Below are 15,614 nucleotides of genomic sequence, written 5' to 3'. Positions count from 1 at the left end.
TTTTTTGTGATTCAACAGCAGTTTTCAGCTTGCAGCTTTGGAATACGAACAAACGAGCTGCATTCAGATTTCACATTCAACTCACAGACTTTTCTTGTAACAAAATAAGGCTGTTTTACACTGCAATTTACTGGGCAGTCATGAGATGTCATGACACTTGCAGTTTATGGCTTGCGGTAATGAATGGTCATAAATATTTTGATTAGACTGTTAATTCTTTTTTTTTACAGTGAGTGAACATTAGAGACTGGTTTGAAATGGTCTGTTATTGTTATTGCCATAAGCAAGCAGATTATAATTGGGTCAGATTTCTATTTGTTTTCTCGATAACATCTGAAGAGTCGGCCAGTGGCAAAGCAAGCTGAGCCAATGCTATTGTCCCTCAGACGGACAGGGGGCAAATAAGAGCTCACAAGAGCTTTTGTTTAGCTTTTCATTGTTTAAAGGGTTGCTGGTCATTTCACCTTTCCACCTCTTCCTATATTTGTAGTTTTTGTTGTTTTGTGCCCCACATTTGTCGCCAACTTGTGTTCCAGCCAAGTGTGAATGAAAGGTTGGCCCCATTGACAAATCATTTCATGCTCATGTATCTAAACTTTAGGTACATGAGCATGAAATAATTTGCTTACAGAAAAAGAAGAGAAGCAGGAAGATACCAAATGGCAACAAATGGCTATGAAATAGAGGCAAATGCCAAAGAAACAAATTCACCCAACACCTGACACATGCTCTGTGTTTAAACACACAATGCATGTAGACGTAATTGATCATTGTGTTGGTACTTATAGGTTTTTTTGCAGCTAAGCATTTTTAGTGTTCATGTCCAAAAAGGGTGACATTCAATCACACCGATACGGTTTATAAATAAACCTCGACGAGTAATTGACATTTGGTGCTCAATGTTGCATAGATCCTTGAAAGGACAACCAATTAAACTCAGTTCTTCCTTTGCAACTTTGAGTTCGGATTGAAACGCTGCACGCTGCAAATGTGTGTGTCTGAGAAATAAACTGATCTGATCAAATTTAACCAGTTAGTAAATTATTGAAAATTAATTTCTTTCAGTAAGTCAAACTCATATAGATTAATTAGACAAAGACATGTGCACGATGTTCAAGCCTTTACTTCAGTTAAAGACAGAAATGTGAGCTTAATGAAATATATGTTTAATACCTGTCATTTTAAACAGGTGCTTTTGATCTGACCAATGAGCCTCATCATAATTCTAGTTTATTGTTTACAATTGTAAACAATTTATTTAAAGTTTTCACCTTCCTAAACACTCCATATGTTTGTTTAGATGGCAAATAATACAATCTGATTTACATCGTCAAATAACAAGGGAACTCCTTGTTAAATGGAGTGAGGGCAGTTCAGGGAGCGGGGGTGTGTCCTGTATATGGCGAGTTGCTGGTTCGAACCCTCGCTCCATCCGTCTCCATGGATGTTTCCTTGGGCAAGACACTTATAAATCCTGGTGGTCAGAGGTCCCGGAGGCAGCAATGGTATGGCAGTCTCCGTTTTATCAGTCTGCACCAGGGTAGCTGTGTCTACAATGTAGCTTACTGCCATTGATAGGTGAATGTGTGTACGAATGGGTGAATGACTGATCTTTGTGTAAACCGCTTTGGATTCCTTGGACTAAATAAAGCACTTTACAAATGCAGGCTATTTACCATGTAAAAATAAATAAAGACTGAGCTGCAGTGACTGACGGACAAATATCCTATCCAAAGGTATGCTCCCAAATCAGATTCTCCTCAGTACCCAGTTCAACCTTGGTCCATTCCTGTCTGCTAGTCGACAAAAGGAGAACGCCTTCTTTTCCGTGTCTCGGTGCAGAGATTGTAAACTTTTGGCACTGAAAGAGGAACTGCAGGGCCACAAACTTGTTGCGTTAAGCATCCAGAGGACATATGGAGAAAGATTGTTAGACTTTTTATCTTTACCCAGACAACAGGTCAGGAGCAAAGCTGACACTAGAAACTCTAAAACATTTGTCCAATAAAGTGTTCCATTTAAAGCTACAGGACATTATGCTGCACCCGTGCATAATAATGAAAGTAAGTACAAAGACAAATGCTTATAAAATTACAGATATTTTAAATGCATCAGCCCCTCCTCCCCCCCACACAATTAAAGCCATTATTAAACTAACTTTGGCCAAGCTTCATCAAATATACATAGCTCTAAGAGAAAGAAGAAGCTGTAAGACATTTTGATGTATAACTGTAATGAAATAAATATTATGCAGACTTAGTTTTAAGGGCCACAACTGAGAGTGGTATTTTATTAACAAATCACAGTGAGAAGTCTGATCTACATCCACCCCTATGGTTTCTCTCCAAGTATTAAATCCTAATTATCTGCAAATGTGACAATATTTTCAGTTTCAGTCAGACCGAGTTTCACTCCAGGGTCGCAAATCAGGTTTATCTGTCAAGCAAGCCGACATTATTTCAATGTGCAGCATTCAACTGCAGAATACCTACTGAGAGAACATCTTGTGATTCATGAAACATGTTATCAGTTTATTGACCTTATAATTTCATTCACAAAGTCATGCATGTACCTCACATGTTAAAAATTAACTTTCTTACTGTCCTGTACGACGCTTGCTTCTGGGTTTGAGAAGGAAGCTTCTCTTTTGATCAAGTTTGGATTTATGTCTTTTTTATTTGCTGATGCTAAACTAATAATCATCATTCTGCTTATGAATTTCACTAAATCGATGTGTTTTTGCTCCTTCTATCAAATTGTCACATTTCTTGTTCAGAACAATTGTTTGTTAATTGAAAAGTCAGCCATAACTGTATTTCTTTGGCAGTGGAGCTTTCTCTGACTTGTTTCACAGGCCTCTGTAGATATTAAAGCTGTGCGTATAGAAGAACTGAAATTATTCCTCCAGTGAAGAAAAAGTGCATCAGTCAATAGTTTCTGGAATGATGAATTGACTTGGCAGTGTATTACAATCAGTAAACGAGAGCATTTAATCTGACACTGTGACTGTGCTGCCTAGAAAATTGTAGGCTTAAATTGTACAGGCTTAAGGCAATGCCAGAAGTATGAATTACTTTCTGAAATTAAAAACAAATAGAATGGTACATTAAAATATTTTAATATTCCCCAAGAGGGAAATTAAAATGCTGCTGTATTATAAATCTTATATAAAAATGAAATATAATTTACAACCTATTATACAAGCAGTTAAGGAGGGGTCACCTTTCCCGGCACTAGGTGTAGCTGCATTTAGGTTTATTCCAGTGCAGAAAATATCTCCTCTGCACTCCCTTTCTGCAGCAAAGCAGAAACTCGCTTCATTTTAAAATAACAATTTGTTCAGGCAAATCCCACCCCACATTTCAAAAGATTTTGTGTTTACCGAAAAGTCAATGAACTAATAACAGGAGTTTTACTGTGTTTAACATAACTGCATAATCAGACGGATATCTGTATAGAGGTTTTTGTGTATAGGAGGAGAAACTCCAGTGGCTCCGGGCCTCCTGAAGATAAGCCTGAGAGGAGAGCTTCTGAGAACGTTCGGAGAGCAGTCCACTGCCCATTCTTGAATTGTTGCAAAATCCAGGTTACTCTTGTCTGAAATGTCTGAACTACCAATTTAGATAAGGACGAACCAGCACTCATAACATATGACGGCTACAGCCTTCAGAAGAAGTGGATTTTTTCCCAGAGGATTTTTTGCAGTGGGAGTCCAGGGTGAAGAGGATGCATTCATGATCTATCTAGTCCCTATTCAGCCGAAGCAAGAGCCGCGTTTGCTTTCCTCCACCTGAGCTGCCCTTTGTTCTCTTGCTGTTTGTGTTGTTCATGATCAGGATCGCAAGGTGAAGTCGTAGAGAGGGGGTGTGTGGCTCAGAGATCTCAGGTTCTCATCTTTACTGTTTGTTTGAAAATGATATGGGCCTTTGCAGGCGTCTTCAAATCACAACCTTTAGCATACACCGAGGCACTCCGCAGTTGAGAGTGAAAGGGCTGGAATGAGAGTAATGCCCTCCAAGTCTGATGCTGCCGTGGTTCCGAGTTGGAAAGTGTGGAATAGGAGCCAGTGTTTCCCTTTGGAGTAAAAGTTATAGTATCTTAAATTATTGATGGAAGGGTGGCGCAGGAAATGAAAAGACAGTTTGGGGCTCTGTTGCCTTAATGGAGACATTTTTCCAGTATGTAATGTATGGTATCAGGGCTCAGCCTTTACATCGATACATGGAGGTGGTTTGGACATCTGATCAGGATGCCTTCTGGATGACTCTGGAGGATCTTGCTTGCACTTTTTTTTATGTTGTTTTATACCCACTGTCTTTTAGATTAAACATGTTCAAGAAGCTTACCTCTGCCCTAATGTCTAAATGGAACGACACAGATGCCGTATGTTTGATTTGTAATAGTTTTTAATCCTTACTAACGTTGCTACGTTGATCACATTTCCCTCGGAATACTTTTGTAAATGAATTTGACTTCCCTCCTGCAGGTGGCAGTAATGCACCTTTCAGTTGGTTTGCAAACCTCCAGTTACACGCACCACGAAGGAGAGGAACAAAGCCTGCACATTTCAACTGCGTAGGAGCATCTTGTGAAGTGTGTGAGATTGCTTTAGGAAAATCTCAGCATGGCAGACATTGCAACTACTGATGAGGAGCCAAAGCAAGAAGAAACTACCGCATCGGTCCTCTCCGAGACGGATGAGACATCCCAGGAAACACCCAACGGCGTGAAAACGTGAGTAACAATGGTGCTGTGCTCCTCCCTTCAGGAGTTGCTAACCATATGAGCTAAAATGGAGGCTTTGGGTGCTAACTATTGTTAGCCTAAAAGTAACCAACTTCTGCTGTAAAAAAAAAAAAACCCAAAAATCTATACTTTCGACTGTATGGTGGATATTATATTTACACACCATCTTAAGTCAGAAGAGTTGCCTTACAGATTTTAAGAACGTGGTGTTAATTTAAAACGCATAGCAATGGGCAAGCTATGCTAATTATTAGTTCGCTTGAGCTAACAAGGGTTAGCGAACACTTAAAATTCCATGCTTCGAAACAAATCTTGTTGTATAATAAACTTATATCAGGCCCATAGATAAAAATGTGTTGGTAGAAAGCACGCAGCTGCAGAGCTGCATTAACTCGGAGGTGTGTTTTCTGTGGCCTTCAGGTAGCGAAGATTAGCTTCCCAGTGATGATGAGCTAACATATTAGATTGTCAAAAACCCATAGCCTTAATCAAATCGCTCCGAAAACGTATATCTTGCCAGATCTATTAAAGTTCAATAAGTCTTTTTCAAACATTAATACATTTGTTCTATATTATTAACGTTAAGATATACATTTTTCACAGATTTAGACGTAATCTAATTCCTATTGTACTATATTTGGTAATGTAGAATTGCTTACATAATATCAGCATATGTAATTAAGCAAAAAAAACAAATATGTTTCTACCTCTGTGGGAAAGTTGACTGTTAATATGAATTGGGACTTAATATGACATTATAATGATGACTAAATTCATTGGTTTGGAATTGGCAGCACAGCAGTGATAAAAAATATATCAGGTATGTTGTAATTGTCTCACCTATACTGTATTAAGCAAAAGTGCTATTAAAACGGACTGACATTAAAGTGAAAGATAATAAAAAAAATGGAATTACTTATACTCGTATTATTGCATGATGTGATTGCATGACTACGGTATGTTGTCTGTCAATGGGTTATTGTTTAATGTTTGGCTCTTGTCGCTTCTTAGGGACAGCGAAGAAAGCAAGCAAAGCAAGGAAAAGCATGATGGGAAAGAGAAATCGTCCACCAGCAAAAGAGGAAATCGCTATCATCCCTACAAGGAGAAACACGGAGGGGAGAAGAAGAGTGCTCATAGGAATCGCGTGTTCATCAGCAACATACCTTATGACATGAAGTGGCAGGCAATCAAAGATCTCATGCGTGATAAAGGTAATGTCCCCAAGGGATGGGGATGGTGTCTTCCCTTCTGTCATCTGATCTGACTAGAAGTTCTTGACCTTCTGATTACCAGATGGGCCGTCCTCCTTCTAGTCGTTTAGTTTGTAGTTTCTCTGGTAGTTCTTATAGCAAAAAAAAAAAAAGAAGAAATATAATAGTGTGATTTTTAGGTTATTGGTGTTCTAGTAAAATTCAGTTTGGGCTGATATGTGATAAAAAGGAGATGAACTTGGTTACATTGTCACGTGTGTTTTTTTTTGTTTTGTTTTTTTTTGGGGGATTGTCAGCTCCAAAGTGAATCTCCAAACCAGTCTTAGAATTGATTGTTGAATGTTTATCTACGTTTTTTTTTTGTATGTGCTGCAAGGCAAATCTTGATTGTGAATCAAAAATATTGTAATGTTTTCACTTTTAACCTAGGGGGGAGTCAAGAAGCCATTTTTGAGCTTAAACGACAGCATTAAACACTCTCACTGCCATGAATGGAATCTGTTGCTAAACTGATCATGTTGAAGTGTTTTGAATTTCCCAGGTTGATTGTAGCTGTGTTTCTCTCTGGCCTTGGCCTTTGGGTGTCTCAGTCACTGCCCAGAAAGGCATGGTGTTGTCTGGTGGGATGTTGGTCTGGGCTGACTGTTGATCATTAATGGGACATCTCCATCCGTAGCGGCATTGCCAAGGCCAGCGGCGACTTGAAGACTTGGTGACTTAAATTACTTTTGTTCTTTTGGTATTTTTTCCTTTGTATGTCTCATGTAGTTGGTGAGGTTACATACGTGGAGCTCTTTAAGGATGCTGAAGGAAAGTCAAGGGTAAGTGATGTGGCCAACTTGCTGCACGAGGTTTTAAATGCCCTCAGCAGGCTCTCATTAATCATGTGCTCTTTTAGGTTCTGATCCTTTGGCTCTACTGAACTGGAGATACTGTATGTTGTCTTTAGAGCCTAATAGACGGATAAAGATAGATTTTTCACTTAAATGGGAGATGTCCTGTAGACTTTTGGAAAACGTAGCGCAAAGAACTCTGCCGAGTCAATTTTTGCATTTGTTGTTGTCATTTCAATTGGTTTAAAAGTTTGATTGTTTTTGGCCATTTTTCCAAACTGGAATGTGGGTTGTGGGATTTTTACCTGATTGGTTGAGCCTCATGTCAAAGAATCTTTATTTTTCACAATATGGCACAGTTTTCTCTTCAGTGGAGCGAAACTGTTTTGAACATTTTCTTTTCTTTCTTTCTCAGTGTTTTTATATTAATTTGCTCACCTGCATTTCAGAAAGTAATTGTATACTAATGTAAGTTTCCTTAGTTGCTATAATAATTTTTTCGTTAATGTAATTGTGTTGCAGAGTAAAGGCTTTAATTGATAGTAATATGCTGTGCATATGAATGCCTTTTTAAATGAATTTGAACCAAAATGTCTTGTTTACTATTAAAACTCTACTGCATATTATCACAGATGAGCTCAGTATTTATAAAATGATGCTTTTAATGTTTTCAACAAACACAACCAAAAACCTCCAGCTCAAACCTCCAGCTCAAACCAATCTACATAGTTTGACAGTACATCTCTGAATGTTGTCGAAACCATGTTGATGCGTACACTACATATATTTTGTTCCATTTGACTTTAAACATGATATTAAATGTATTTTGTTTACTCCTTGGGTGCCACCTGGATTCTCCTGCTGCTTTCTGATCAGGGTTGTGGGTAAGAATCTGCTTTATATTTTCAAACTTACCTTTAATTTTTTATTTTCCCTTTAAAAAAAAACAAAAACAAATGTTTCCTGTTGTCTGCTTATAACAGTGTGGTAGAGTTCAAAGATGAAGAATATGTTAAAAAAGCCGTGTCAGCTATGAATAAGCATGACCTGAGTGGAAGACCGCTCAACATCAAAGAGGTGAGCGTAAATTATTTTCTGTCTAAACATTTTATTTGTGATGGGTTTTAACCAAATGTTTTCATGGTTTACTTTTAGTAGCGTCTTAATTTAAGGGGAAATAATTGTGAGCGGATTTAATTGTCTCCGGCCATAACAGATTTCAAGTTTGAAGTTAAGTTTGCAATGTGGGTGTAACGATACATAAAGCTATAGTGGTGCACAAGAACAAAATATGGAAAAATTTAAAGATTGTAAATGTTTAATCATGTAGAATATTTAAATCTAGAAATGATAGCTGCATAAGTTAATATTTTATGCATAATTCTAAGATTCTATTAATGTCAGAAGCTTATTAAAGTCTTTCCTCTTTTTTTTTCTTTTAAGGACCAGGTTTCAAACACAAATATAAATAAACTACCAGAGTTGCTATGGCTAAAACTTTTGTTTGTGTTTTTAAAAACAGAGTCTGATTCCATCAGTTTAGCCTTTTTGTAGCTGCAGTGGAATCTGCAGCGAAATATGGATCATGTTGATGTTGTATAAACTGATCTCCACATGATGGATTGCTCTTCACACCACTTTGTCGATGTCCTCATAGAAAATTGCTGCAGTTTCCAAATTTCTTTTCCCTGAGTGACAATCTCCATCCTTCAACAGTGAGGTTATCAAGTTACATCCAGTGTAATAAAAGGCTGCATGTAAAATTTTGAATGATTTTTTTTTTCGGCTTTATTTTGTCACTCTTACTTTACATAACGAAACATATTTATAATTATAATTGATTTCTTTAGTTTTTGCCAAGTGACATTAAGTTTAAACTTGAAGCCTTTAGTTGTAGATTATGCTTTCATTTGTTTGTTTTTGTCTTGAAACATGTTTTGTATTTAAGGACTATGATGGTGAACACGCCCGGCGTGCTCTGCAGCGCATGGGAGGAGGTCAGCATGGGGGTCGTGGGCAGGACATGGTGCCTGGTGGGATGAACATTCCTCCTTCGATTGCCAACAACCCCAACATCCCGCCAGAGGTCATCCACGCGCTGCAGGCCGGCAGACTGGGGAACACCGTGTTTGTGGCTAATGTAAGATCAGAACCACGGGCCTTTGCTCCCTTCCAAGTAAAACAAAGGTTTAGTTTAAGGTACATTTGTGCTTGTGTTCTGCAGCTGGACTTCAAAGTGGGCTGGAAGAAGTTGAAGGAGGTGTTCAGCATGGCAGGTGTGGTGAAGCGAGCTGACGTAAAGGAGGACAAAGACGGGAAGAGTCGTGGAATGGGAACGGTTACTTTTGATCAGCCTCTGGAAGCTGTGCAGGCCATATGTATCCTTTAAAACCTAAATATTATTTTAAAAAAAGAAACACAACCTTCAAATATCTCATTTTACTTTTGTCCTTAGCTATTGTCTCAGCCATGTTCAACGGCCAGATGCTCTTTGAAAGGCAGATGCACGTTAAAATTGTATGTCGAATTTAAATCTTATTTGAAATTATTGCCTCTAAACCCTGGCAGAGATCATAAACAATTTAACATTTTGTATATGAACTTGTAGGATGAAAAGTCTCTTCCCCCTGATGATTTCCTTCCAGTAGAAAAAGCACCACAGTTGCCACGTGAGTGAGTCTTTTGCTCTGTTTTTACTTCACAAAATTCTAATGTAGATGTTGAAAATATTAGAGAGGTTGGTAAACGGAAAGCACCATTGCAGGACATTTTCATTGTGATCTTTGAAGTGCAAAACATCATGAAAGGGGTGGATGATTTTAAATTTCAACCTTTTTTCATGGGATTTTTTTTTCTTTTTCTTTTTTTGATGTTTCAGGGGGCCTGGGTGGCATCGGCATGGGTCTGGGGCCGGGAGGGCAGCCCATAAATGCAAACCGCCTTAGTGGTGGAGGAGGAATGGGCTCCATGGGACCTGGAGGTCAGTCAAACACATGTTTTAGTTGCTTCATACTGTGACAATGCTGCTCTTCCTATTTACAAACTACCTTAAAGAAGGTTTTTATAAATGCGTAGGTTTTTGTGCATCGCTTTGATGTAGCCTCACTGAGACGTTCTTCTGCCACAGGTATGGATTCAGGTTACGGAGGAATGAGCAGGCTTGGAGGTAAGATTTTGTTTATAGGGTTTAGTTTAGTTGTCCCTGTTAACGACTAAACTGATCCCACTTAATGCTCTTTTTAACAGGAATAAGTGGGAGTGGAGGCTACGGCGGCATGGACAGCATGGGCAGCATGGGGGGCTTTGGAGGCAGGGACATGGCGCCAGTTGGCAGAATGGGAGGTAAGAGGGCATTTTCACTCAAAATGCACACAGATTAGGGTCAGTTCAGTCACATACAGATACAAGCCACTTCAGGCTGAGGGAAGGTTTTAACATGTGGGGATCTGTATCGATCAGGAATGGGCGGACTGGATCGGGACTTTGACATGCCCATGAGCCGAGGATTTGCGGATTCCTTTGGAGGAATGGGTAAGAGTGAAATTCATCTGTCGATTTCATATTCATTTATTAATTTATTTGTCTCATGACGTCTTTGAATTTTTCATCACACCTAACTTATTTTGTAAATTACCTGTTAAATGAATTAAATATGGACCAATCTACCTTCTGTCCTTTAGGTGGTAGTTTTGGAGGAGGCATGGGACACATGGGAAGTGGTTTAGGTATAGTAAGAACTCAAACCAGTTATTTTGAATGTTTCACAACTCTATCTAAATTCATATTAATATAAAGCACAATCCTGTACAGTAGAATCCAAAACAACCTGTTGGGTCATGTATAACTTGAAATAAATATATTTATGAAAGTCATTTAAGCATTATGACATGTTAAACTCTAGTCTTTTTAGCTTTAGTGTGGTTCCCAAATAATGTATGGCTTTCATGGCCACGTTTTCATTGCAAATTGCAAAACAATCCAATTTGACAATTTCCATCCCTCTGCATTTTTATTCATGTTTTATTATGTTTCAAACTAAAGTATCCTTTTAGCTTCAGTGGGGTCTGGTTATTTCAAATAGAATAAAAAGCTTTTTGGTCACTTCCCAATGATATTTAGTGCTAAAATCCCAGTCATATAAATCATAAAGATGGTGCACTGCTGGAATCCATTTCCTTGGTAAAGCATTCATGCTCCTGTATAACAGGTGGTGGAATGGGCAGCATGTCCATGGACAGAATGGGCCCCAGCTTCGACCGTGTAGGCATGTCGGGAATGGACATGAACCGTGGCTTTGGAGGCTACGGAGGTGGCGGACACATGGGTGGAGGCATGTCGGACAGGGGCTCGGGGTCCAAAGGCGGCTGCCAGATATTTGTGCGAAATGTAAGTGTGGCCAAAAGCTGCTAAAGTCTCATTTAGTGAATATTAGTAATGAAACTTTCAGCCAAATGATTCTTTTATTTTTTACCACTTTATTAATGTTCGTTGCACTTATTTGTTTGAGGTGTACTGATCAGGGTTTCTGATTTTTCAGTATTTGACCTTCCTGTCCCGAGCTGATCAATTGAAAATGAGCTAATCTTAATCTCTGTTTGAAAGCATTGGTGCATCTCTACTTTCTGTTCTTTGCTATATGCTGATTGATAAATCTGTGTTGCAGCTGTCCTATGACCTGACGTGGCAAAAGCTGAAAGACAAGTTCAGTCACTGTGGTATGAATTAAATTTATGGTTTGATGCTTTGACATTTCAATGCGATTAACCGAAGAACTAACTAGTCTTCTATTCAGCCTTAACATAAACCATTTTTAATTGATGCTAGTTGCGTCATTCGGTCATTGCTGATTCTTGTTTCCTGCAGGTCAGGTGCTGTTTGCAGAAATCAAAATGGAAAATGGGAGGTCAAAGGGTTGCGGGACGGTGAAATTTGATTCTCCAGAGACCGCAGAGAAGGCCTGCAGGATGATGAACGGAACCAAGATCAACGGCCGGGAGGTGGACGTCCGCATTGATCGCAACGCTTAGAGATTTTGTAGAAACCCCCTCGTAACTCACTTTACACTTTCAGACGCCCGTACCAATCATTGTTTTGTTTTAAAAACACTATGACTTCATGTTTCCCTGATTTCATTTGTTTTGTTGGTATACGACATAGCTGTTTTACCTTTGTTTTATAAACCGAGTTATGATTTGTCAGTTTATTTGAATAAATAAACTTTTTAATTTTTAAACTGTGTGCTTGGAAACTTCTTCAACTTGTAAGCTGGACCTAAGATTTTTGTCTTTTGAGTGTCATTTCTCAACGCCCTTGTGTGTCAGTTTCAAATTAGTAATGACATTTATCAGGACACTAGTAGATGTAAAGTTTTGTACATTTGAGGAAGTTGGGGGGGATAAATTCCCATTGTTTTAATCATTGCTTGATGATTTTTACTTTTAGTCATAAACATGAATGACTGTGTCAGAGTTTAGGATGTTTATAACAGGATGAATGGAAATTTTTTACTATTTATGGCTTGTCCTCCCTGGTGATAAAACCTTATCAGGCTGCATTTCTGACTCGACACAAGAAGCTGATACTTCTTAGGATGTTCAGTTTATTTTTGGACATGTTTATTTGAACTTTTGTTAAAATCTTGCATAGTAAAGATCTAAAGAGGTAACCAATCATGCATCCGCTTGTGTGGTAGTTTTGTAACTGGTGCCTTTGCTCCTTGACATTTGTTGATCTCAACAGCTTAACATTTTTGGTGGGTGCTGGGGGCCGTTGGCCTCAGAAAATGTCTTCAGTCCTAAAAAGGTCAGGCCTCAGTCACTGCACAGCCGTATGGGATTATTCCCAATAATCCCCATCTCGTATAAAATGGACAGAGTAGCGAAGAGGATGTAGCAAATAAGACTGACAATTCCCAACTTCCAGTCCAGCCTCCATCCGTTGATGTGCACCGCTACAAAAAGGAAGACGATGGAGAGAAGTAGCGTGGCTGAAATGAAGATCAGGCCAGTGCTGTTGACCTCTACTGGGGTGTTGGTGTCCACAAAGGCAGTCTTGATAAACCAAGGCAAGCCCAGGCACAGCATGTCAAAAACATTGGAGCCCACAATGTTGGACATGGCCATGTCGGCTTTCCCTGAAAAACAGAAAATGTGGTTGGATGCTGTTCTGGTTCCGCTGCCATTGGCTGGGTTTTTCTTGGACAGTATTACCTTCTCTAGCCACCATCACACTGGCAACTGTGTCTGGTATACTGGTTCCAGCAGCGAGTAAAGTGAGTCCCATCACTGTGTCGGGTATGTCAAGGGTTTCACCTGTGAAAAGAAATCAGATTACATCTCCACCAACAAAAGCAGGCTTTGAAGGAGTTACCATAAATCTTATTGAATCTCTTCCAGGGCATGATATCTAAAAGAACATTCATCCATGTAATCAGTCTTCATAGTTTGCTGTCTCTATAATCTGAAGAAATCAGTTTTGCAGTTCATTCGTTTTAAAAAAACGTACATAATTATTGTCCGTGCTCTTTTGTCTTAAGTGTGTTCTTGTCTGATGGGATACTAATCTCATTATGCTTCAGGAGACCTATGGCTCTCAAATGGCATCTGTCCTAATGTCTTGGTTCAGCTTTGCAGTTCACATTCCTATTGTACATAAAGACTGAATCTGTTCATGAAACACTTGCCGGGTATTGTGTGTACGTTCAGCACTCACATGACTTTCTTTCCTCAGGGTCGTAATCCTTCTATGACTGGTTTGGCTCACACCCCACTGGAGCTACACTGTAGTAACCCCTCATTCTCTGGGACAATGGCATCTCAGGAATTAACCAGCAGACCCACATGTGACTCTGCAAAGTAGACGTTTTTCTCACAAGTCTCAAACACTTGTGATCCACTATGGTTTGCTACAGAACCTGCTGGTTCAAGCCTTCCTTATACTGAAAACACACAACTATGGAGTACAGAATGATAATGGGTTGTGAATTTGTGTAGTCTAATTTTACATTTTGAGAAATGCTTTACACAACACTGAAATGAAGTGAGGACCTTCCAAAATTGTATTGAGGTCACCTTAAAATGGGCAACTTACCTACAACTGTGACCATCCAGACCAGCACGTATGTGAAAGCAGAGATCCAGACTGCTGACATGAAGAAGGTTATCATGAACCATTGTTTCCAGAAGCGTCTCCTGCAGTCGGGGATGGTGATGAAGAGCAGAATGATGACAGGCAGAGACAGAACCCACAAGATCCTTTTCACGTCACTCTCCGGTACAGCAAAGACACTTCTTTGCTCTGTTGGGATGAAGATTGACAATAAGATCTGAGACACGGGATTAGAGCTGCAGTCAAAGACATCGTGCTGAGAAGGCCTTGTATTTTGTACCTTCAGTAATCTCATTGAGACCATGTAGGCTGAGCGACAGGTGAGAGTACCCCGAGTCGTCTTGAAAGATGCCGCTGTCTGTTCTGGAGCGACCACGGACTCGCAGGCTGGTATCATCGTTCCAGCCCATCAGGGGCTGCGTCTCACGCTTCTCAGCAGAATCTGAACCCAGACAGGTGCAGCACGGGCTCAGCTTCCTCAGGACAAACTCGCTGATGCGGAGGTCAAAGCACAGAACCACGATGTAGACCCCGTAGACCAGCAGTAGACAGGCTGCCTCGTACCTGTCAGCAGAATGGACGCAAACATTCAGTACCAGCTGAAGAAAAATCCCTTGATGATGCGTTTCATGGAGAGTCTCACATCTTTTAGTTGGGTTTCTTCTTGTTTAAGGGAAACTTTCCCCTCACGTTTCGCAACATGAATGGCCAGTGTGAGGGACTGCCTGAAAGCCAGTGACTATCCACTGTCCCTACATGCTCATCTAGGAAAAGTGAATACTGCAAGTCAATGACTCGATGCAATCTGCTGGGTTTTCTTGGACAAAACNAAACCGCTTTGGATTCCTTGGACTAAATAAAGCACTTTACAAATGCAGGCTATTTACCATGTAAAAATAAATAAAGACTGAGCTGCAGTGACTGACGGACAAATATCCTATCCAAAGGTATGCTCCCAAATCAGATTCTCCTCAGTACCCAGTTCAACCTTGGTCCATTCCTGTCTGCTAGTCGACAAAAGGAGAACGCCTTCTTTTCCGTGTCTCGGTGCAGAGATTGTAAACTTTTGGCACTGAAAGAGGAACTGCAGGGCCACAAACTTGTTGCGTTAAGCATCCAGAGGACATATGGAGAAAGATTGTTAGACTTTTTATCTTTACCCAGACAACAGGTCAGGAGCAAAGCTGACACTAGAAACTCTAAAACATTTGTCCAATAAAGTGTTCCATTTAAAGCTACAGGACATTATGCTGCACCCGTGCATAATAATGAAAGTAAGTACAAAGACAAATGCTTATAAAATTACAGATATTTTAAATGCATCAGCCCCTCCCTCCCCCACACACAATTAAAGCCATTATTAAACTAACTTTGGCCAAGCTTCATCAAATATACATAGCTCTAAGAGAAAGAAGAAGCTGTAAGACATTTTGATGTATAACTGTAATGAAATAAATATTATGCAGACTTAGTTTTAAGGGCCACAACTGAGAGTGGTATTTTATTAACAAATCACAGTGAGAAGTCTGATCTACATCCACCCCTATGGTTTCTCTCCAAGTATTAAATCCTAATTATCTGCAAATGTGACAATATTTTCAGTTTCAGTCAGACCGAGTTTCACTCCAGGGTCGCAAATCAGGTTTATCTGTCAAGCAAGCCGACATTATTTCAGTGTGCAGCATTCAACTGCAGAATACCTACTGAGAGAACA

At 39.6% G+C, this 15,614-nt stretch overlaps 2 protein-coding genes across 2 annotated transcripts; one reads left to right on the top strand and one right to left on the bottom strand.

Annotated features, from left to right (window-relative positions):
- The first annotated feature begins 4,512 nt into the window (after positions 1-4,512).
- myef2 (myelin expression factor 2) lies at positions 4,513-12,023 on the top strand. Its single transcript, XM_016677309.1, has 17 exons — positions 4,513-4,734; positions 5,758-5,960; positions 6,729-6,781; positions 7,670-7,677; positions 7,777-7,870; positions 8,742-8,933; positions 9,018-9,171; positions 9,261-9,310; positions 9,402-9,462; positions 9,672-9,773; positions 9,921-9,959; positions 10,040-10,135; positions 10,253-10,324; positions 10,474-10,518; positions 11,001-11,179; positions 11,457-11,508; positions 11,657-12,023. The coding sequence occupies exons 1-17, from the start codon at positions 4,625-4,627 to the stop codon at positions 11,818-11,820; spliced, it is 1,674 nt and encodes a 557-aa protein (XP_016532795.1). The 5' UTR covers positions 4,513-4,624; the 3' UTR covers positions 11,821-12,023.
- A 270-nt stretch (positions 12,024-12,293) lies between these two features.
- On the bottom strand, positions 12,294-14,664 carry LOC103146189 (sodium/potassium/calcium exchanger 5-like). Its single transcript, XM_016677308.1, has 5 exons — positions 14,657-14,664; positions 14,181-14,563; positions 13,883-14,089; positions 13,003-13,104; positions 12,294-12,926 (listed from the first exon to the last, which is right to left on the bottom strand). The coding sequence occupies exons 1-5, from the start codon at positions 14,662-14,664 to the stop codon at positions 12,604-12,606; spliced, it is 1,023 nt and encodes a 340-aa protein (XP_016532794.1). The 3' UTR covers positions 12,294-12,603.
- Positions 14,665-15,614: the final 950 nt, after the last annotated feature.

This window comes from Poecilia formosa, unplaced genomic scaffold, assembly GCF_000485575.1.
Source record: "Poecilia formosa unplaced genomic scaffold, Poecilia_formosa-5.1.2 Scaffold153, whole genome shotgun sequence".
Lineage (NCBI taxonomy): Eukaryota > Metazoa > Chordata > Actinopteri > Cyprinodontiformes > Poeciliidae > Poecilia > Poecilia formosa.
Note: the sequence above shows the minus strand (reverse complement) of the source record. Positions and strands in the feature narration are given on the sequence as shown.

Excerpts from the sequence above, each read along its gene's own strand:
- myef2 (XM_016677309.1), top strand. The coding sequence starts at position 4,625 with ATGGCAGACATTGCAACTACTGATGAGGAGCCAAAGCAAGAAGAAACT. Across the intron at positions 5,961-6,728 it reads AGATCTCATGCGTGATAAAG|TTGGTGAGGTTACATACGTG; the intron begins GTAATGTCCCCA and ends TGTCTCATGTAG. Across the intron at positions 9,172-9,260 it reads GGAAGCTGTGCAGGCCATAT|CCATGTTCAACGGCCAGATG; the intron begins GTATCCTTTAAA and ends CTATTGTCTCAG.
- LOC103146189 (XM_016677308.1), bottom strand. Across the intron at positions 14,090-14,180 it reads TCTCAATGAGATTACTGAAG|AGCAAAGAAGTGTCTTTGCT; the intron begins GTACAAAATACA and ends TCATCCCAACAG. Across the intron at positions 13,105-13,882 it reads CTGGATGGTCACAGTTGTAG|GTGAAACCCTTGACATACCC; the intron begins GTAAGTTGCCCA and ends TTCTTTTCACAG.